Genomic DNA, 23,164 nt, shown 5'->3' with positions numbered 1-23,164 from the left:
CCCAGGTGTACACGGCCAAGCGCGATGGCTTGGCACAGCAGGCACTTGATAAATTCTGAGCAGTTTAACGTTTCAAACATGACGACAGGCCTTCTACTTTCCTATCTGTTCCTGCTGCCTGGCTGGATCGGTCAGATTGGAATTTAACCCTCTTAACCAAACACGACCACGACTGGACTCACCAGATTTTATCAGTAAACTGGAATAAAGGTTTAACAAGTGATTCAGTCGTGAGTCACTGATTTGCTCCGTTCTAGAACAGACGTAGGCCCTGGCGTGTGCAGAGCCCAGGAGTGTGCAGGATCTGAGCGGACCGTGCTAACCTACTAACCCCCTCCTTGAGTCAGGACCAAGTCAGCCACTTTGTGCCAGCATTCCACAGAGCGGCTGGCACAGCGCGCGGTGAATGACATACACGCGTCAACCAACTCCTTGGCTCGTCCGGGCATGCAGGGCCGGAGTAGGTCTGAAAAACCTCTCGCTAACAGCAGCCGTTAGCAAGGTGACAACACGAGTGCAAACAACTAAAACAAGACAAATATTTTGAGGTATAAGCTAATTCAGAAATATGCTTAAATAAATGCTATTTAGGCAATTATATTCTTGTGCCAGCAGATAACAAACCATCACCGTTTCTCCCACGGTTGTAAATACCTATTGATTACATTTCGACTTAGAACTTCAAAATGAATTATTTCTAGTCATCGCTAAACTGCTTTGCTCACTAAAAGGAAAAAAAAAAACCCACACAACACCTATTATACTGCATTTAATTAAGACAAGCATCAACTTTATGTGCCATTATCTGCTTCCGCCAAATCTCTATGGTGTAAATATTGAACAGTGGCACCTCCTGCATGCTAATCAATCCTTTCTGAATTTCAAATGATTACATAAATTCCAGGAAATGCGGTCTGCCAGCACTGCCCGCCGCTGCAGAGGTACCAGGGACACATTAGTATGAGGATGCACACGGCTATCTGACAAGTGTCTAGTGGGTGTTTTCCGGGATGAGAATATCACAAATGAACAGGTAAACGCTCAGACTGACTGCTAATTGTCAGAAGTGCCCCGGGCTATTTCTTTTGCTCATCTGACTTCAGGAGAACGACTTAACCAATGCACCTGGGGACGGCTGGGAGCTGAGCGCTTGCACCCTGGGCGCCGTGGGCCAGCCGGCGGCGGCAGGTGGGAACGCGTATGCGCCACCCTTAGCGGTCAAGAAGCACAGGTCTTGAGGAGCAGCAGGAAGAACAGCGACCACGCAATGCCAAGAACACTTCCTGCTTTTTCCAAGCCCACTCCCCACCAGTTTTTAAAGATTTACTTATTTATCTGAAAGAGTTACAGCGAGAGAGAGGCAAAGAGAGGTCTTCCATCCGCTGGGTCACTCCCCAAATGTCTCTTGCTGTGTGAGATGTGAGGTCAGCAAGTCGCTCTGAGATCGTCTGCCCAATTTCTCTCTCTCTCCCATCCAAGTACTAACCAGGTCTGATCCTGCTCAGCTTCTGAGAGCAGGTGCACTGAAGGGGTATGGCCACAGACTGACACACACACACTCTCTCTCTCTCTCTCTCTCTCACACACACACACACACACCCACAGCAGCCAGAGAGCACTCCCCTATACAATGGCTTGTGCAGGAGTCTGACGCTCAGCACAGGGGCCCTGGGTGCCCTCGGACCTCCCTCTTGGCACTTTGCTGTACCCACTGCTCTGTAAGGGTTTTGACCAGGAACCTTTACAAGGTTCCGTTATCAAAACCCCAGGAGACAAATGGCAGATAGAGGGGAAGAGAAAATAAGCACTAGATCTCTGCGTGTCACAAGAATGACCGGGCAAAATTCAAGTCAGGAAAAAAGACCCATCGTATCAGAAACTAAAGACTACTGGAAAGTTAACCACTAGAAATAAATGTCTGGACCCAACAGGCTAAACCCGTCCACATCTTCAGCTGGTAACCAGGGCGCGGTTTTATCTGCCGTGTGCAGCGTCAGGTCCCTGCTGCAAGAACCCATTCCAGGGTAACCATTCAGGGAGGCGGAGCGCGCAAGCTGCAGACAGAATTCAGACTCACGGCCCACGGCCAGGAGTCTCCTCCACCTCATCCCGGCTCCTGGGTCTCCTTTTGAGTTTTTAATGCCAGTGTCCTCCAAAGTGGGAAGAGATGACCACCAGGCTCATTTTATTTTTTTCCCCTTCAGCTTCACGAAGATATATTAAAATACTTACAAAGCAGTGAACGCTCATAATCATTTAGCTTGCCAGATGTCTAGTGAATGGCTCAAAAAAAAAAAAAAAAAAAGTCAAACCTAAGAGGCAATATTAGGCTTTAAAGGGGGGAGGGGTGTCCAGACACTCTCCCCACATCCAGGTACCTACTTTTGATCTCTGGATCCAGGGTCAACTCTTGACCCCTGGGAGGCAGCAGTGATGGCTCAACTAACTGGACTCCTGCAACCCACACAGGAGACTGGGGTTGAGTTTCTGCCTGCAGACTTTAGCCCCAGACATGGCTGGAGTCCCTGGGGGCATTGGGAGAGTGAATCAGTGGACAGGAGATCTAGGTCTCTCACATGAAAAAGTAAAACACTTTCAAAAGGCAAAAATAAGCCATCAGGAAGAAGTCTTCGAAGACGGAAGAACCCCAGTTGGGAGGCAAATGCTCTCTCCAAGCTCATGGAATCTCTGAACCCTACAGTTTACACAGAGATAAAAATTAGCAGGAGCTGGCTTTTGGCACAGCAGCTTAGGTCGCTGTCTGCAGTGTCAGCATCCCATATCACAGCGCTGGTTCAAGTCCCGGCGGCTCCACTCCTGATTCGGCTCCTTGCTCATGCGCCTGGAAAAGCAGTCCAAGATGGCCCAAGCACTTGGCCCCCCACCACCCATGGAGTTCTTGGCTCCTGGCTTTGGCCTGACCCAGCCCTGAGGGCCAAGGTTATCAGGGGAGTGAACCAGAGGATGAAGATCTTTCTCTGCCTCTCCCTCTCCTACTTACCTTTCAAATAAATAAATAAATCTGTAAAACAAACGAAACCTTATGAATTAAAAGCCATGTAACTCTACAGAATATCTGATAAAGATTGGCATTTCGTGGAAGGCAGTTCCCTGTTCTTATTCACTAGGGATCGGTTTTCTTTTTGGCTCATGTTCTTCAGCCAGTGCCCTCATTCTCCACAGCACTCTGTTCGCACAAATGGCAGCTTACGAAGCATAAGGGAACGTCAAAAATCTTATGGAAAATTGTAATTCAATAGAAGTTTCTTTTGGTGCAAATAATTTTTGGAATTCACACGTATAAGAAGTCGTCAAAAGTTCATAGATAATAAACACACACAAAAAAACAAAAACCAAGCATGGATTTCAAACCTTTTTGCACCAAAACTAGCTAATCTTTCAGTTCCATTTCCCATGACTTCTGGAAGTGCCCTGTTTCTGTGAGTCGGACGGAGCACTAGGACAGAGGACGCCCTGGCTGGCACCCCGAGGTGGGGGCTGAGGCTAACGTGTCAGAAGGAACACCTCATTCCTTCGACTACAAAATCAGAGGGATGGGGGCTGGCGCTGGGGCATATCGGGTAAAGCTGCCACCTGCGACGCCGGCATCCCATATGGGCACTGGTTCGAGACGTGGCTGCTCCCTGCTAATGCGCCTGGGAAAGCAGTGGAAGACGGCCCAAGCAGTGGAAGATGCACCCACATGGGAGACCTGGGAGAAGCACCTGGCTCCTGGCTTTGGATCAGCTCAGCTCTGGCCATTGAGGTCATCTGGGGAGTGAACCAGCGGATGGAAGACCTCTCTCTCTAACTCTCCTTCTCTCTCTAACTCTTCCAAGTAAATAAATAAATATTAAAAAAAAAAAAAGACTTCTGTTTTGACCTCTCTTGGGTCAAGCATAACTGGCCTACTTAGAATATTTCCTTTTCTGCCAAGTTCTCAAAGGGCACAAATTATGTTATCTCATAGTTAGGCAGCAAACAAGATTTCAATACAGTATCATGACTAGGAGAGATTGGGCCTCCAAGGCCTATGACCCCCCCCCCCCACTCTCTCTCTCTCTCTCTCTCACACACACACACACACACACCCTGACCTCTACTGATGAGCTTAACTGATACCTGCTCACAGGCACAGCCTGGTGTAGGGGGGAGAAATCGCAGCACACGAGAAGAGTTTGTGCTGCTCACGTTAGTTTTCCTGGAGCCAGGGACAAGCTTTAGGGAAGGATGACTTAAAGAGAAAGTCAGAGGCCTCTGGAACCTGCTGTCTCCGCGGATCAGCTCCGGCTCTGGTAGACGTTTCCACTCCAGCTACACACTCAGACACCGAGTCCCACCCCAGGCCGCTCCTTCCGGCTCTGCCCCCGCTGTGGCTGGCGGCCTAGGCCAGGTGATGTCCCTCACCTCACTTCCTTCCCGAGTCTCACACCTGGGTTTCCTGCCTGGTCTCTACTCCGGTCAACTTCCCGCATTGCTACCAAAACCGCAAATCAGGCCCAGTTACCCACCTCCCCCCCATAAGAACCGTCCCGCCCTTCCTCGGTGCCTACAGAACGGCAACCTCTCCTGCTGGCCGCCGTATCCCCAGCGCCTGCTCGGGGCCTGCCCCACGGTCGTGCCCAGTTGAGTGAGGACTGCACCCATGCTGCCGTCCACGGCCAGGCTCCTGCCCCCTCCCCAGCCACGTCCGCTGTTTCCTTGGAGCTGTGTTCTCCTATGAGCAGCACCCCCAGATCCAACCCACGCCCTCCTGCCTTCCAGTCTCTGCACTGGCTGTTCACGGGGCTTAGAAAGTCGCACCTGCTGAGGACAGCAGCCCAGCTTCTCTCAGCAAATCTCTCTGGAAAACTGCTTCCTGACTCACCTGAGTACCACTAGGACCCTCTCCCAGAACAGCCCCTGGTCTCTGACCAGGCCACAAACTCCTCATTTTCTCAAGAATCAAAGACGCTCCAGGCTGGGCTGGGATCAGACAGATCTGGATTCAAACCGAGGGGGCTCCAAGTTCACGAGGGATTGAGACAGCAGGTACCTGGCTTAGGAGTTGGACTGGGCTCTGCATGGTGGTCTTGCTATGATTTCATACTCAGGGGGCCGGCGGTGTGACTCAGCGGGTTAACACCTAGCCTGAAGCGCCAGCATCCCATATGGGCGCTGGTTTTGTTCTGGCTGCTCCTCTTCCAATCCAGCTCTCTGCTATGGCTTGGGAAAGCAGTGGAAGATGGCCCAAGTCCTTGGGCCCCTGCACCCATGTGGGAGACCCAGAAGAAGCTCCTGACCCCTGACTTTGGATCGGTGCAGTTCCGGCCATTGTGGCCAACTGGGGAGTGAAGCAGCAGATGAAAGACCTCTCTCTCTTTCTCTCTCTCTCTGCCTCTTCTCTCTCTGTGTAACTTTGACTTTCAAATAAATAAATAAATCTTAAAGAAAATGATTTCATTCGCAGTCACAGGTAAGACAGGTGTTTGAGGGCTAGCCTGGGAACCTAAAGGTTGATGTATACATATAACACAATAAAGTTGAAATTTAAAAAAAAATTATCCATTGTTTCTGTGGGGAAACAAGTTTTCTACTCACAAATGGGAAACAACCTGCTTCTTTAAAAATAAATTCTTGGCCCAAAGTTACTGACCTCTAACCTGAGAGCCATGCTTTCCTTTTTCTTAAAGCAACAAATAGACCAGTTTTAATGGACGCTTAGGTTAGCTACTCTGACGGCCCACGCCCCTGAGATGTTCAACCTGCACAGTAAACAAGACAGCACATGACCCACTGAGGGTCTGGTCAATCCACAGCCCCGGTGACCAGGAAGGTAACTTACGAGGTTCAAAGGTTGTACCCTTTCTGCATCCCTCCCCCCTCCCACACACGGCTGGCAGAGAACGTGACAAATCTGGAATATGATGGGGGAAGACAGAAGTGATGAAAACCGAAGGCGGCCCAGGGTTACTGTGCACATCTTCAAGTGTAATATAGTTCTTCCACTACTTTAAAATACCACTGCAGTGAGATGTCGCTAAATATTTTAAGGCCCGGATGCTGTGAGATTTCGCCCACAAACGTTACCACATTTTCCATTTAATTACTGATCAATGTACTGGCTGGGAAGACTCACATAACCAGCACAATCTGTGAGATGAGAGCAAGCAGGCCTGAGCCAGCCACCTCTGGGCTTTCTAAAATCACTCTTGGGTAAAAGACGCCGGATCACTCGACCAGAACTCCGCTATGTGTTGTGGTTAATCCAGAAACCACGCAGGATGCAGCCCCGGCCCTGGGAACCTTTGAACGCGGCATCTCGCAGATTTTGTTGTCATTTTACATTTCAGTAACATTTCTTTTTGCTCTGTTTATCGCACTTTCCAAAATATGAAAACGCTCTTTTTATTTTAATTTTGACTCCATGTGAAAAGCCAACGCTGGTTCTATTACTTCAAACTCTGCCTTTATTGGCAACAGTTGTGCCGTGCTGTCGCGAAGAATTTTAAAACCAAAGTGCCAAGGCTGGAGAGGAGGTGCATCTGTTTCACTCTGCAGCTCGTTCGACTGTTTTTCTTTCTCAGAATATGAATTCACAACTATCCTAGAACTGAAGACTAAAGAAAAAACACATGTTGGTAAATCATTTCTGCATTTTTTTTCATTCGCGGGAGACTGCCTCCCTCAGCTGTCTGCCAGTAAGGAATAAAGGGAGTTGGAGAAAAGTTTATTTAACTTGGCTTTCTTAATCCAACAAAATACAGAAATCAAGTAAGGGACAGGCAGAAAAAAATCTGTTCCTTTGAAGTCAATAAGAATCCATCTCCTTAATCCCTTTTTTATGCCACGCAATGGTGATTTTTCTCCACTGCTCACTGAGAGCCTTGATTGAGCTAATACGTCTTGCTTAGTTATCCTTCTCCTGCAAGCCTTCCTACGGAAAAATCTTCCCCCTTGACAAGTGTCATCCTTGTACTCGCACAGCCGTGGACCTGGCTATAAACGCTTTCTAGTTAATCCTGATAGAGATTTGAAAACCCGTGCTTTTAATTACTCTGTGTTTTGGAAGGGTAAGAACAGCAGTAGGTAGCAGGCACACAGACATGATCCGCGCTCCAGTGGCTCAAATTTTCCATCTTTCCTGGGCCATCTCCATTCAGCCACCCACTGTTGCCTCTCTGTCAATCATGGACAAAAACCCAGAACTCCAACTGAATACTTTAGTTTCCACACCCTAACCTATCTGCTAATGGACTATGAATCATCATATATATATATATGCAAATATACCCATGTCTGAAGATCTCATAATTTGTAAGGAAGAGCATTATAGTGGCAGAAAAAAAAAAAAAGCAAAACACATGCACTGACTTCAAGACACTCCAAGTCTAACCCCATGAAGTCATCTTTGGTCGCAGACAGAATGAGAAAAGGATTTCTTACCTAAACTAAAGAGCACCAAGAATTTCAGACACACAAATTCCCGTTGATCAAACTGGAGAGAGCGAAGTTTTACCACCAACTCCTGGGCATGACTCATGAGGTTGTTGAGTGTGGCGCCTGCTTGTGCTGCTATTATGGAGTGGTCCACCTGCAACACAGAATCGCAGTTTTAAGGAGGGTAGAACCAGACACATAAGTTGCACTTGATGTTACTAAGAATTGTGGGTACAGCCTCGCTGCTGCACAGACTTCTGGCTGAGGTGACTCTCCCCACGGAAGTAGCTTGATACATGTGTTATCATCTAATGCACCAGTTATCCTGATAGAGATAATCATTTTATAAGCTTAACAGGAAACAGATTTGACTATAGAAATTTTTTAAGTATGCAAACATCATCATTTTTTGCTATTAGGAAATTACATGATTGCTTAAGATAAATAGGAAGAATCTTGAAAAAGTTCATAGAAAATGTACCCTGTGAAAGAATTATGCATGGATTCCAACTTTTTCTGCATCAAATTTTCTAATTGCCCTTTTCCCATGAACTTGTAAAAATGCCCTCACATGTTCAAAACATGTAGTTCCCATGCAGTGAATTCAGAACAGCATTCCACGTGGACACCATGACATACCAGATGAGGAAAATAAAGGCAGAGACACATCCCTAGTCGCTTCATGAAACCATATTTAAAGTAATCACGGTCCAAGATTGCATGCTTGGGGCCAGCGTCGTCGTGTGGCGGGTTGAGCCACTGCCTGCGACGTCAGCATCCCATTTGGGCACCGGTTCGAGCACCGGTTCGAGCCCTGGCTGCTCCATTTCCAATCCAGCTCCCTGCTGGTATTCCTAGGAAGGTGGCAGAAGACGGCCCAAGTCCTTGAACCCTTGAGCCCTTGTGGGAGACCTCAAGGAGGCTCCTGGCTCCAGCCCAGCCCCGACCATTGCAGCTATTTAGAGAGTGGACCAGTAAACGGAGCAGGATCTAAGTCTGCCTTTCAAGTAAATAAATGAATCTTTAAACAAAAACTAAGACTACAAGCTTGTGGAGGCAAGCGTCATCTTGGAGGTATTCTTTAGCGTGTTGCCTCTTAAAAAGCTATGCCGTAAAACTGCTCTTTTTCAAATAATTGTGTCAAATTAATAGATTTCTCTCTGAAGACAGCAGTGACTTTATTGGTAACAAGACTAAGGCTTCCTTTCCTTTTCATTAATAAAAGGAAGGGGGTGCACTGGTCCTACACGGGTCCATTTCCAGTAGGAAGTTAAGATGTCGGGCAGCCGTCAGGGATAGCACCGGCGTTGCTGTGGCGACAACAGCGAATCGGGAAAGCCCAGTGGGTACCTGACGCTCTCATCCCTTTTTCCTGGAGAGCTCTCAGGCAACCAGATACTCTTTTAGGGGCATTTAATATTTGCAGCAGCAGCAAATTTGTCTGGGAGGCAAGTCCTCATCTGCCACTCACCCAGAGCAGACTCTATTAAATTTTTATATTTATTGACATTTCATTACCATAATTGACTGCACTTGCTTCTCCAAGAGACGGCACAGGGCTGCCTCCTACGCCGGAGAACTGGTCCCTCGAGTGGAATTTGCAATTAAAAACAAGGCAGAATAGATTTTTTTTATTGTGTAAATATGATGAGTTGAATTTTCAGCTTTAACTAGAGAATACTTGGGTGTACAGAAACCTTTTTCAAGAGTGAGAAAAATTATGAGTCAGTGGAAAGACGACCCCCAAAGGTGTCAATCAGCTTAGAGAGAGTCAACTATGCATGAAAAAGCCATCGGGCAAGTGCTGGTGCCAAGCTCTGTGCCGGCCCCTGCACACTGAAGCTAACCCTGAGGTGTTCCACAGGCGAGAAACGGTTGGTGCACAGGTCCTGGAACCTTGAGCTGGGAGAAGACAGGGCCAGCTATGGAGCTCTGCCAAGCACAGGGAGAGCACAGCCCAGCGCACAAAGGGAGGGCCCTGCTAGTGTGTTGCCAGTTCTCACAGGGGAACTTGATGTCATGTGACAGGTCCCTGTCAAAAGGCAGGTGCATCCAAAATCCTACATGCGGACCTGCATCGTGGTGCAAGCAGGTTAGTAACGCCCTGCCTGCAGTGCCGGCATCCTACATGAGAGCTGGTACAGAGTGTTGGCTGATTCACTTTTTATTTATTTATTTTGAAAGTCACAGTTACAGAGAGGGGGATCTTTGTATCTGCTGGTTCACTACCCAGATGGCCCCAATGGCCAGGGCTTGGTCACACTGAAGCCAGGAGCTTCTTCTGGGTCTCCCATGTGGGTGCGGGGGTCCAGACACTTGGGCCATCTTCTGTTGTTTTCCAGGCCATTAGTAGGGAGCCAGGTCAGAAGCGGAGCAGCCGGGACATGAACCAGCACCCAGGTGGGATGCCAGCACTACAGGCGGCGGCTTTACCTGCTGAGCCACAGCTCAGGCCCCTGTTCCTCTTCCGATCCAGCTCCCTGCTAAGTGCCTGAGAAAACTGCAGAAGATGGTCCACGTACTTGGGCTCCTGTACCCACGTGGGAGACCAGGATGGAGTTCCAGGCTGCTGGTTTCAGCCTGGCCTTTGCAGTCACTTGCAGAGTGAACCAGCCCATGAAAGACCTCTCCATCTTAATGGATCTCCCCCTGCCACAACTACACCCCACCACCACCCCTGTAGCTCTGCCTTTCAAATAAATAAAGAGAATATTATATCAAATTACTTTCAGTCTATATGGATGAGGTATATATGAAACAAATCTATTTCATGTTCAGAATTGGGTCCCACCCCCAATATATCTCATATGTACTTCTGGTACCCTGCATTTTGGATAAGAGATATGCAACCTGTAATGTCAACTCAACGGAGACAAACAGACCAGCAGGAAGGCCTGGTGGGGCAGCAGTGGTGCAAGAGCCTGGACAAGACAAAGCTGGGCCAGTGTTGCCACCCCTTCCACCCAAAGGGCCTTCGGCAAGCCAGAGAACAGCTCTGCCCACTGGCGTGCTGGTCTTCAGCATGGCGGTTAAGCAGGGTGAGGGGAACGAGGCGCCTCCTCCTGCGACTGTCAAGCAACAATCAAGTTGGGACAATGCTTGAACCAGCTGAATGCGCTGTGGCTATAGCTTAGGACACATAATTACCCCCTTTACAAGCCATCATTATTGGAGAGGCAGAGGAGACGGCTCCTGGTCACTGTCTCCCACCCAGAAGCCTGCAGCACTCAGGGGAGGGGAGTGGCAGGTTGAAACCAGGAGCCAGGAACTCCATCCAGGTCTCCCATGTGGGTGGCAGGGACCCAACTACTTGAGCCATCCCCTCCGCCTCCCATGGCTTGCATTAGCAGGGGGCTGGAGCCAGGAGTGGGATCCAGGCACTCGGACGTGGGATGCTGGAAGACCAAACGCCTGCCCCTAGAGTACATTTTAAGAGAGGCCTTAAATTAGGTAGACCACATTCTAAGTAAAGCAAAAACATGCTATTCATTTTTTTATAAGATGGGATTAATGAAACTTTGATGTGTACGTCATTGTCACAGGTCTCTAATTACAAGTTCAAATACTGGAAGTTCCACTTGAAGATATAGTACACTATGCCTGAAGGAACCTAAATTGTTTCCTAGGAGTATATATTTAGTGAGACGGACCTCAGGAAATCAATTGGCATACCAACAACTTTATAGCTACACATTTATTTACATGCTAATTTGAAAGCTCAAACATGCTTATTAAATGGGGGCTCCGATAACATTTCTTTCAAGGATAATTTATCAAATTGCACAGCTCTGAAGGAGGCTGTGTGATTTATTCCTGAGGCAGCACACAGATCTGCAACTTCTATTTTATGACAAACATAATTATATTTTCATTGTTGAATGCAGGGCTTGAGCTCATTTCAGGAGCAGCTGGCCTTGTCTTTTATGTACTTAGTAAAATGAATTTATCACTCTCTTACGTGTAATCTTCGTGCCATTAAATTCGAGGGAAATATTGAAGAAATACTCCATGCCAGTGTCCCCTTTGGATAAATTTCACTCATCTTGAAGGTAGAAACAGTTTTAGCTAAATTGCTTTTAGTTCTAATTGCCAGAATTTTGATGACTTGTCTTTTGTAAGGTGCCTGTCATTTTAATACGATACACAATCATGGAAAATAATAAGTTGTTGGTAGACTTCTCCCTCAGGACGATGTTACAGTGGCTGTTAATTAGCCACAAAATGCAAATAGTAAAACCCAACCCCCTGCAAAGTACTTGATTGTTATTTCATATACAGGTATATGTGTATATGCACGTGTGTGTGTGTGTGTGTGTTTTAAAAACACCTGACAGAAAAAACGGTTGTCATAAATGTAAGATGCTAAAAACAGAACTGATTTGACAATGCCTAATGTCACTGATTATCTCTTCCATTCTGCTTAACAACGTTATTTAAAGGGTATTTACATAGATGCCTGATCAAAATACAGTAACACATCATCAGAACCCAATAGTTCACTTTAGATTTCAGGGCAATCCTCATTTCCATGCTAGATCGTGGTGTCCCAGAAAGCTCCCTCCAGGGCCACAGGGTTCAGCCACTCTGGCTCAGACGGAATGAACCAGGACGGGACTCGGGGCTTCTTCCCAAGCACTGCTGGGCTTGAGTACAGAGTTGGGGTCTTGGACCTAACGTTCCTCTCTTTCTCCAAGCGCCAAGTAGCACGACCTGGATATCCCCTCCCTCTGAAAAATTCAGTCTGGGCATTTCCTTCCTCTGTTCTGTCCCGGTGCCCTCCTCCTATCAGCGAATCGGATTCAGTAGGAACAATCTAGAAGACGGGGGCCTTGCATCCCTTGCATGTGAACACACAAAACAACTTTAAGGTGGCACCGAGTTCCTCCTCTCTGGGCGTCCCTTGGTGTCTGGAATTTGCCCTAACACCGTGCACCGAGGCACGCGTCATCTCACTGTTTGCTAATCCTCATTCAGGATACATGTTTTCATCCGTCCTGGCAGTGATCACCTTTGGGCATGTAAGAAAACGAGAGGTGAACCTGGACGCTGTCCGGGGAGTGCCTGGAGAGCACACGCTCTCCCAGGCGACACCGGAACAGCTGCCGAGTGCGGTGGGCGTTTATGCAGCACGTCCTTGTCGCTGCTCCTCGGACGTTCAGCACCCGTGGTCGCCTCCACGTGCAAAGGACGGAAAGCATCTTCCCTCCAGGAGAAGGAGGCTCCGTCAAGCCATGTTGCCTGGCAACACCCATCCATCCCATTCCGATAGGCCGCCTCCTCCCAGCAGCCTTCCCGTGCCTGCTCTCGGAGCCTGGGTCACAGGGCTCACGTGGGAAAGTGCAGGGTGCGAGGCTCCGCGCGCAGGGCCGAGCGGGCCGACATTAGCCTGATCTCCGCTGACCACGGCGCTGGGCGCAAACGTCCCCTCTCACCCTCCCTCCTTTTGCTTCTGCTCATGTTTCAGGCCGTCGGAAGTACGTTTTAGCTGAATGAAAAAGCGTATTCCTTGTCTACAGGTCAGAATCATCCCGCTGTCTGCAGGGGAATTTCACCAGCTTTCCTGGAATAACGTCACTTAATTGCTCCCCCCATATCAAATATCACGCCCTTGATAAGATGTCCCACAGGAAGACGGCTATCCCTGTCTTACAGTTCACTCTCCACACAAGTCCATGGCAGTGGGTCAGCGTAAATGATCTCATGCAGAAAAACAGGAGGAAAATCCCTTACTTAGGAGATTTTTTTTTCCAAAAATCAGTACTCAACAAAAACAACACCAAAAGGCCATAAGGAACGGTACGCATGCAGCTCCTTAGGAGAGAAGTGAATTTGTTTTGCTTGGAAGATCCACGGAGGCTGTCACACACCTGAAAGGCCAATTCACAGCCTTGGGGAGGGTGAGCTTGTAGCACCCCAGAGTTACCCAACAAAGCAGCATGGCCCAAGGTGAAGAACACGTGCTCAGGCCCCGGCCAGCCCAGGCTGAACGTCCATCGGCTCTACCACCGCTCGCCAAGTGTTGTTCCGAGCGCCAGTCAAGCCCTTCCTCTCTCTTTGCTTCAGTCCCCCGACCGCACAAGATGGCAAGGATGGTGCTTTCTTCACCGAGGTGCTGGCTCCACAAACCCCAGCCTGTGTCGGCGGGCTCTTGGCGACTTCCGACTTCTATGTCATCATGTCACACAACTATTTCCCGTAAAGCCTGTGTCTCGGCTGGCTCTCACTGCCATTCCGCACTGGGCAGGTGGCACTGAAGCTACAGGGACATGCTCAAGATGTCACAGGCTGTTCTCAGAGATGCATGTGTGTGTTACACACACACACACACACACACAATCCCATGTCCACACCACAGAGCGAGCAGTCTGCACCAATGAAAATATACCCAATCTACAGCCCAACTGTTATAAAACTATGAACAAGACAAAGCAATTCTCAATTTTTTGCTTTCTTCATTACTTCTATATATTGTCCTCTTTTCTCCAGAATATGGGTTTATGCTTTTACTTAAACATACTCCTTTCCTTCTATATGATTGTTTTACCATCTTCCTAATTTGTTACTATCATTCTTGAAGTTTTAATAAAAATCTACTCTGGGACTGGTGCTGTGGTATAGCAGTGCCGGCATCCCATATGGGCACTGGTTCGAGTCCTGGCTGCTCCACTTCCCATCCAGCTCTCTGCTATGGCCTGGGGAAACAGAGAAAATGGCCCAAATGCTTGGGCCCCTGCATCCACATGGGAGACCCGGAAGAAGCTCCTGGCTCCTGGCTCCGGATGGGCGCAGCTCCAACTGTTGCAGCCTGTTGGGGAGTGAACCAGCAGATGGAAGACTCTCTCTCTCTCTCTCTGACTCTCCTCTATGTAGTTCTGACTTTCAAATAAATAAATAAAATCTTTAAAAAAAATCTGAAAATGTCTTGGATGTTTAAAAAAATAATCTATTCTCTCCATGCTTGCAAACAAGGACGTATTTACCACTGTCAAGAAAATTATACTTAAAATGTTCACTGGGGGCCGGCGCCATGGCACAGGTGAATCCTCTGCCTGCGGCGCCGGCATCCCATATGGCCGCAGTTCTAGTCCCAGCTGTTCTTCCCATCCAGCTCTCTGCTATGGCCTGGGAAAGCAGTAGACAATGGCTCAAGTCACTGGGCCCTGCACCCACATGGGAGACCAGAGGAAGCTCCTGGCTCCTGGCTTCAGATCAGCGCAGCTCCGGCCGTTGCAGCCATTTGGGGAGTGAACCAGCGGATGGAAGACCTTTCTCTCTGTCTCTACCTCTCACTGTCTGTAACTCTAACTCTCAAATAAATAAATAAAATCTCAAAAAAAAAAAAAAAAAGTTCACTCATCTCCCTGGGCCACAGGGTAGGAAGCGATCGACAACAGTAAAAGGATGATTTGTCATCGGAAAACCATTTTCGGTATCCAAGTCCCATGAGGGTTGGAAGGTGTTAAAAGGGTATGGATCAGATGTGGGAATGTGGGAGGGATGATCACTCTGGGTCTTGAGTCCTAGTTGGCTTGTTTGAGATAATTGCTTATCTCAAAATTAATTAGTGAGTTCAGTTAGGAATCAGGACAACCTAATATTTATATTGTACATAAATCAGAGCAGGTGGTGGCGGGTCGTTAGGAACGTTCATGTGTGTGACTCTACATTCCAATCTCTGCCCCGCCCTGCTAGAGAGAGGTCACGTGCTTCAGCAAAGTCTCCTTTGTAGCACTTTAGTTTCCATCCTTTGAAGCTGCAGGAAGCCGGGAGGAATGCCGAAAATGCTTTGTGTAGCCTATTCTACAAAAGAAAATGATCTCTTCCCTAACGCCATAAATGAGACGATCTGATTGTATTGCTATGTTTACATAATGATGCTGACATATTATAACAGTAGGCTATTCACTTGGAATGGATGGGAAGCACACACACAGGCAGGGGCTTTGGCTGTCACACATGTGGCGGGGGAAGGGGCGTTGGTTGGGGGGTGCAGCTGGATGAAGCTAGGGTGCAGGAGGTGTCAGGAAGTCTCTCTCTAGCAGGGAGTCCCTCACTCAGCTCCGATGGCAAAACAGAAGTACAAAGCAGCAATAATTGACACTAAAGACCATGATGCCATTTATTCCTTGACTGTTCTAGGTTTTGAACATCAGAGAGGAAAGAGAACGCAGGATCTCTACTTTTTAAATGGTAATTATCTTTCCCCAGGGGCAGCACTTGAGGCAAAGTGAGACAGGGCAGGAATGGCAGTGTTTGGAGAAAGAACACACAAACCCCTCTCATTCCTTAAACTCGGAAGCAAATGAAATCAAATTAATTTGTGGGCAGAGTCTTGGACTTCTTACGCAAAAAAAAAATGCCTAGCAGGGTGGAGGCAAGGTTAGGTGGGAGATACGCACAGCGATTAGACTCCGCGAATGGGTACATTTCCTTCAAAGACTTGAGTCACAGGATGAAAATGCTAAACAAAAATTTGAAAGCACAGGAAGCCAAAGCTACTGAGATTTTCTTCGCTCGTCGAGAAAGCTTCTCTCCCAAGAGGTGCAGAAAGTAGGGACCAGAGAGTGGTGAAATGGTCGAATTGATCCAATTTGCAGGAACTCTGAAATGCTGCCTGCCTTAATTTGGTTGGGGAAATGTGATTTATTAATGATACAGCAAATGGTGTGCGGGCAGCCTTTCCTCTTTCAGGTATGCAGTGCCGCGGTTTCACAGCACATAAACATTTATGGCTGGAAGTAAAAGATCACGGTGCCCGAGGACCGAAGTCACAGCTGCTGAGCAGCACAGAGGTGCCCTGAGGAGGGACGCCCGACGCACCCACGGAGCGCACCTGCTCCCTGCGTTTAGGGTAGCCACCCCCAGATGTAGCCCTGAGCCTGAGAAAAGTGCGTGACTTGCCCTGATCCTGTAAAATCCGAATTAGGAGCACGAAGGAGGCTCTCCTTCTCTCGCTCCCCCGCCTCGGTAGCCACAAGGCTGTCTCTGCTGCCTGGAGTCTTCGAACACCCGTCACCTTCTCGAGAAGGACAATGCCAGCATTCCCTTCACCCTGCAGCTCACAGGACCACGCGGCCATACACACCCATGGAGGTGAGCCGTCTCCCCTTCGACCACTGACTCCTTTTCTCCAATAACACCTTGCCCTCTACCGTAAAGTTTTATGTCTTAGGATTATGTCTACTCCCAGTTTCTCCCTGTTACTACATTAAGTCCCATGAAGGCAGGAGCCCTAGAATAGGGACAAGCACATAGTGGGATGTTCACTAAATGCTCGCTCACTCAACAAGCATCTATTGAGAACTAAATTATTCGCAGCCAGTCACTGCCTTTCAAAGCACAAGAGTGCTTCTGATCTGGTTAAATCCCTGCCGCTCTGAACACGCTGAATAAAAAGACACTTCTTCACCATCGCCACACTCACTTGTTGCCCAGTAACCAGGTAGATGGATCCTTCCTTCCCGTGCACCACCTGCCGGTAAATGTGGTCCAGGATTAGGAGCTCACTCCAACAGTTCTGAAGCAGCTTCATTTGGTCGTCCACCTGGGAAAACAGAAGAAAGGAAACTGACATTGCTGTTCCTGATCTTTGGTTTCTGTATCCTTTTCTACACAGGAGAATTAAATCCAAGAGGGGAAGTTGATACTAACGCAGCAAAGGCGCTTGTTCACCGGTTTCATCACTCCTGACAACCATCCTCGTCTGGACAGATGCTTTTCAGGCCCCAGAGAAATACTTAAGCAAAATATTTATCACCAACAGCCAGGAGGAAAAGGGACTCCATTCGGTCAGTCTGTGCAGCACTAACAGAGCGGCTGGAGCCTGGTTGGGGGAGGTATGGGCTCCTAGACCTGGACTTCTTTGGAAGGACCACAAACAGTGCATGCTTCTGCATGTAAAACATAACACAGGGGCCTGAAGGAGTACGGGTGAGTGGATATCAGCAGCTGACAAACTGAGAGGATTCATTTATGTAAAAGAAGACCAGCACGACAGCCCAGGCGACTCTCGGAGATGGAGACACGCTGACGTTTCTGTCATCAGTGTCAACTAAGTCCAAACAGCTACCACACTCGGAAGGAACCCACCGCCAGGCACTATCTCGTTGTTAACCTGCAGCTGCCTCGAGGACTTGGACAGTTTGCCCCCCAAACTCTCAACTTTGGTTTCCTAACCTGACAAACGGGCTAAGGACTAAGGACTGCTGTGGAAACTGGATGGAAAAGTGCAGACCCTACAGGGCTGGCTATCATGTCCATCTTGGCCTCCAGGGAACTGTGTTCTGCAATGATGCAAACAGAGGGATCGTGTGTTCGGTTCACACATCCATGCTCTAAAGACGGAGAGAAGACTGATCCCTTCCTACGGCTCTTTGGAACAGTTTATTTTTCCTCTTGTAATGAAATCAGCCAAAAAAAAAATTTTGTGTGCCCAAATGTGATGACCCTGTTTGTATACACACCACGTATTTTTAAAAATAACACCTGAAACTCTGCAAAACATTGGCACAGGCAAAAGACTTCTTGGAAAAGACCCCAGAAGCACAGGCAATAAAATAAACAACTGATAAGGAATTCATATACAGAATCTATAAAGAGCTAAAGGAACCCTACAACAACAAAACAAACAATCCAAAAAAAAAAAAAATGGGCAAAAGACTTGAACAGGCATTTTTCAAGAGGAAATTCAAATGGCCAGACACATGAAAAAATCCTCAGGATCACTAGCCATCAGGGAAATGCAAATCAGAACTACAATGAGGTCTCACCTCATGCCAATTAGAATGGATCTCATACAGAAACCAAAAAACAATAAATGCCGGTGAGGATGTGGGGAAAAAGGTACCCTAATACATTGTTCATGGGAATGTAAACTAGTAGAACCATATGGGAGACAGTATGGAGATGCATCAGAAATCTGAAAATAGATCTACCATGTGACCCAGCCATCCCACTCTTGGGAATTTATCCAAATGAAAAGAAATCAGCGTAACAAAGAGCTATCTGTACTCCTATGTTTATTGCAGCTCAATTCACAATAGCTAAGATATGAAAGCAACTCAGATGTCCATCAACTGATGACTGGATAAAGAAATTGTGGTGTATATGCACTATGGAATACTATTCCGCTGTTAAAAAAATTGAAATCCTGTCCTTTGCAATAAAATGGATGCAACTGGAAAACATCATACTTAATGAAATAAACCCCAAAAGAGAAATACCATATTTTCCCTGAACTGTGGTAACTAAGAGTACAAAAAATGTAATGTAGGAGTGAAATTGACATTTTGAGAACTGAATATTGTTTACAGTCCTTGTCTCTACTGTTGAAGAACATTTTTTCTTCTATTTGTTGAATTCTTTACTTAGTGGAGGGTTAAGCTTATGATTATAAAATAAACTGAAAGTTTGTCACTGTAAAAATTAAAAGAAAGAATGGGGGGGGGGGGACAGGGACAGGGGGGAAAGGTAGGGTGGGAAATACCACTACGTTCCCAAATCTGTGATAGGAAATGCATGAAATGTGTTCACCTTATATAAACAAACACCTGGCATTTCTATGTTGTAGGGTATTTTGAGGATTTTTCTGCATTATTTTAGATGTGACTCACAGAGCATGCCTCTGAGGTTATCAGAACAGGTACCATCAGATTCAACCTTCAGCTGGGAATATGGGGTTCTAAGAGGGGTTCAGGCACGTGCCCAAAGAATTCTTCCTCTCTCTCAAACCTAGACTGTCTCCAAGTCCTAACAAGAAGTCCTAGAATTGTCTAAGCACAATTAATTCACTCTAACAAATTCATCTGTCAGATTCACCGGGACCCTGGACAGCGGCCACCGACACAGTAGTGGTTCTAAGACCACGCGGCTGCCTTCACGCCTGTGAGGCCAGGTTGCAGGCATCATGGTCAGGGGAGTCCTGAGCAGGGTACAACTGAAGAATCTGAGGCTCACTTCATGGCCAAGTCGCTTAACCCTTAAGCCTAATTTTCTCACCTACAAAATGTGAGGTTTTGTTGCAAAGATAAAAGAGTGGACAGGAACGCAATTGGCAAAGTGAAAAGCAAGACACGAATAAGAAACGAAACACAGAAGGCTCCCACCCGGAGGACAGAAAGAAAGGGACCTGCATCCAGACGGCAGGATAAGGAAATGCGTCCTCACTCCATCAGAAATAACTCAATCCAGTTAGCTGCTTCTGACCCAAACAATGCCATGCACGGGGTACACACCTATTTTGGGACAGCCTATTTTTGGGGGGTGCAGATGCCAAGCCCTGGGATATGAAGGGATTTCAAAAAGTTCATGGAAAAAAATGGAATTCAGTGATAACTTCTGGGGCTGGGGCTGGGGTACAGGTTAGGCCACTGCTTGCAATGCTGGCATCCCACATCAGAGTGCTGGTTCCAGTCTGGCTGCTCCACTTCTGATTCAGCTCCCTGCTAAACCTCCTGGGAAAGCAGCAGAAGATGGTCCAAGTACCTGGGGCCCTGCTACCCATGTGCAGGATGGCGTTCTGGGCTCTTGGCTTCAACCTGCCCCAAGTACCAGCCATTGTGACCATTTGGGGAATGAGCCAGGGGATAGAAGATTGGTCTCCTTCTCTGTTACTCTTTCAAATAAATCTTTTTTAAACAATAAAGATTTGTTTATTTGAAAGACAGAGTTACGGAGCTGGGGCTGTGACGCAGAGGGTTAAAGCCCTGGCCTGAAGCGCCGGCATCCCATATGGGTGCCGGTTCTAGTCCTAGCTGCTGCTCTCCCGATCCAGCTCTCTGCTATGCTATGGCCTGTAATAGCAGTAGCAGATGGCCCAAGTCCTTGGGCCCCTGCACCCATGTGGGAGACCCTGGAAGAAGCTCCTGGCTCCAGAACAGCTCAGCTTCGGGAGTGAACCAGCAGATGGAAGACCCCGCTCTCTGTTTCTACCTCTCTCTGTAATTCTTTCAAATAAATAAAATAAATCTTAAAAAAAAAAAAGAAAGAAAAGAAAAAGAGAGAGAGAGAGAGAGAGAAAGGAAGTTAGTAAGTTGTGGGGGAAGAGTCAGCGGGAGATCTTTCCCCCATTGATTGACTCCCCAGATAGCCCTGCACAACTTTTTCGTTATACACACTTTGCATCCACTTCCCCAAGAATCCTCATGGACGGCGAGGGAGGCGCAGGCGGCGCTTGCCTCTGTGAAAATCACGGCTGTGGGGAGGAACGTTCACCCAGACACCCAGACGCCCCCTGTGGTTCAGCGGACGGCGAGAGCTCACACCTCTGCAGACAACGATGCAGGTGCTGAGTGCGGGCACCAGACATTCCCTGTAACAGCTGACCGGGAACGGCGGCCTGACCCCGCGACAGGCATGTCATTGCACCCTGTGCGGATTCCTGGAATCGTCTCTCAGGTGCAGGGGCGATTTCACAACCAGCGCACTTTGCCCTCTGCACGTATTTTACTCTCATGCACTATCAGCTCCTCACGGCAGACTTATCAGTCTATGGTGGCAATTCAGATCTGTGGTGCATGTGTTCCCGCGAGCTGAGGCTTATTAATTTAGGACTCTCTTCGGGGAAGCCCAAAACTGTACCTTTCAGATTCTCATCGCCAGAAACAATTGTCATATGGTTAATGTTGCATAGAACTTCCACACTGTAGGGGGAGAGGGCAGCAAGGCGGGGGAGGTACAGAGTCTTCAAAGAAGATTTGCGCTTAAGAACCTATTTACACAGCAAGGAAAACTATGATTCCCATTATACAGGCAGAAAAATGAATGAGCTAAGCCCACTGTTGGGGCTGGCGCTGTGGCATAGCTGCATTGCTGTGCCACAGCACACCACCTGCAGTGCTGGCATCCTATATGGGTGCTGGTTCGAGTCCCGGCAGCTCCACTTCCTATCCAGCTCTGCTATGGCCTGGGAAAGCAGTGGAGGATGGCCCAGTCCTTGGGCCTCTGCACCCATGAGGGAGACCAGGAAGAGGCTCCCGGCTCCTGGCTTCAGATTGGCGCAGCTCCGGCCACTGTGGCCATTTGGGGAGTGAACCAGCAGGTGGAAGACCTCCTTTTCTCTCCTTTTCTCTTTAACTCTGCCTTTCAAATAAAATAAATAAATCTTTAAAAAAAAAAAAAAGACTGTTGGTTGAGTGTCAATCAAGAGTGTATTTTTGGGAGCCATCTCATCCAGGGATCTTCTTCATTTGCACTTGACCATCCCTAAGAGAAGCAATGATGGTAACGGAGTCTGGTACCAGGAAGGCATCTTGGAGTGGTAAGCGCCTGACTTTTCCTAGCCATCTACCAGGACTCTCAGGACACATCGAGGTCGGCACAACCCCCGGCTCCTCGGCTTCTTTGGCCACAATGGGAATGGGTACAAGCATTTGACTCAGCAGTGAGGGTGCCACTGTGGGACCCCAGCCTCCCGCATCAGAGTCTCTGGGCTCCGGTCCAGCCCTGCTCCGCCCCCCCCGCCCCCCCCAGCTCCCAGCTGACGCACAGCCCGGGAGGCAGCAGGCGACGGAGCAAGTCCTTGGGTCCCTGGCACTCACACGGGAGGCCCAGAATCAGTTCCGGGTCCCAGGCGTCAGCATTTAGTGGACATCTGAGGAGTAAACCAGAGAATAGGAGGGCTCTCTCCCTCCCTTGCTAAGAAAGTACATGAATACTGACTGCTTTATCCTTTACAAGATAAAAAAAAAAAAAAGGAAGACGAAGTGGCAAGACTAAGTGAAATGGAGTGTGTCCATTTCCCAAAATCAGTAGTTCTGATGTCAATTGTGTCCCAGGGTCCCCATCACCTCCCTGTCCTTAGGACACAGCAAGTGCCCAGCTGCCCACGATCCCTGAGCCCTGAGCAACGGCAGGGCAGAGCCTGACACCACAGGCAGCCATGTGCCGTCCACAGTGCCTGGCAGGCAAGACACTCAACAGTGATCTGTACAGGGCAGCGAACACACCTGCAGCTTACAGGTGCCTGGCCAGCCTGCCCCACAGCCGGCCCTCCCCGACCGTGACTTTAACACCCGTCCTGAGCCACTGCTTCCTTCTTTTAATGCTCTCCGAGGAGATTTTCCACACCAACATTCCATTTCATTATTTCCCATAATTGATTATGTGATCTGTTATGCGATCTTGGAATTGGTGCATGCACAGCTCCCGCAGTGCTGCGGCAATGGAACAAGATTCCATGCCGGCGCAGACGGGACACACGCACGGTGCCCGGTCTCTAGACACAGCGGTACGGGCACCGTGAAGATTTTTTTTTTTTTCTCCCGAAAACAGGACTCTAAGGCACAGAAACAGAAAAAATAACCTACTACTTTTGAGTCATTCCAGATATTCATGCTGTCAACGCACAATTTAGGGTGTCGTCTGGGCACCCCAGGAGAGGGAGCACTGGTGTGTTGCAAGTTCCCTTACTGTCAAAACCATTCAGAGGTAGTTAACAGCCCCACTTGAACTATTCCTGCACTATCAGCTGTCATAAAAGGAAAGTCTTATCTCTGAACTTAGTTACTCATCAGAGAAACTATTTATATTGCTATTACGATGAGAGTGTAAAGAAACAAGTCTCACATTGTTACTAAGCACAACTTCCCATCAGCCCAGAATGTTAATCATTAGAAACATGTGCTTTCTCCTAAGAGGAATGAGTCTGGCAATTAGAAGAAGAAAAATGGGTTGGTCTCTCAGCCCACATCTACTTATCAGCACTTTTCCTGGCCACCTCCCTGCGCCTTAAACAGCCCAGCAGCTG

At 48.1% G+C, this 23,164-nt stretch overlaps 1 protein-coding gene across 6 annotated transcripts in view; it reads right to left on the bottom strand.

Moving 5' to 3' along the window:
- Positions 1 to 23,164, bottom strand: part of NR5A2 (nuclear receptor subfamily 5 group A member 2) — a 129,740-nt gene that overhangs the window by 40,019 nt on the left and 66,557 nt on the right. For all 6 annotated transcript variants that reach the window (XM_002717676.5, XM_008268687.4, XM_070054924.1 and 3 more), the window contains 2 exons: positions 16,844 to 16,963; positions 7,426 to 7,573 (listed from right to left, as the gene is read on the bottom strand). In XM_002717676.5, coding sequence (XP_002717722.1) covers positions 7,426 to 7,573; positions 16,844 to 16,963 — 268 coding nt within the window. The remainder of the gene's footprint in view (positions 1 to 7,425; positions 7,574 to 16,843; positions 16,964 to 23,164) is intronic.

Source organism: Oryctolagus cuniculus, chromosome 13 (genome assembly GCF_964237555.1).
Source record: "Oryctolagus cuniculus chromosome 13, mOryCun1.1, whole genome shotgun sequence".
NCBI classification, from domain to species: Eukaryota; Metazoa; Chordata; class Mammalia; order Lagomorpha; family Leporidae; genus Oryctolagus; species Oryctolagus cuniculus.
The sequence above is the reverse complement of the archived record's forward strand: the minus strand, read 5'-3'. Positions and strand labels throughout refer to the sequence as shown.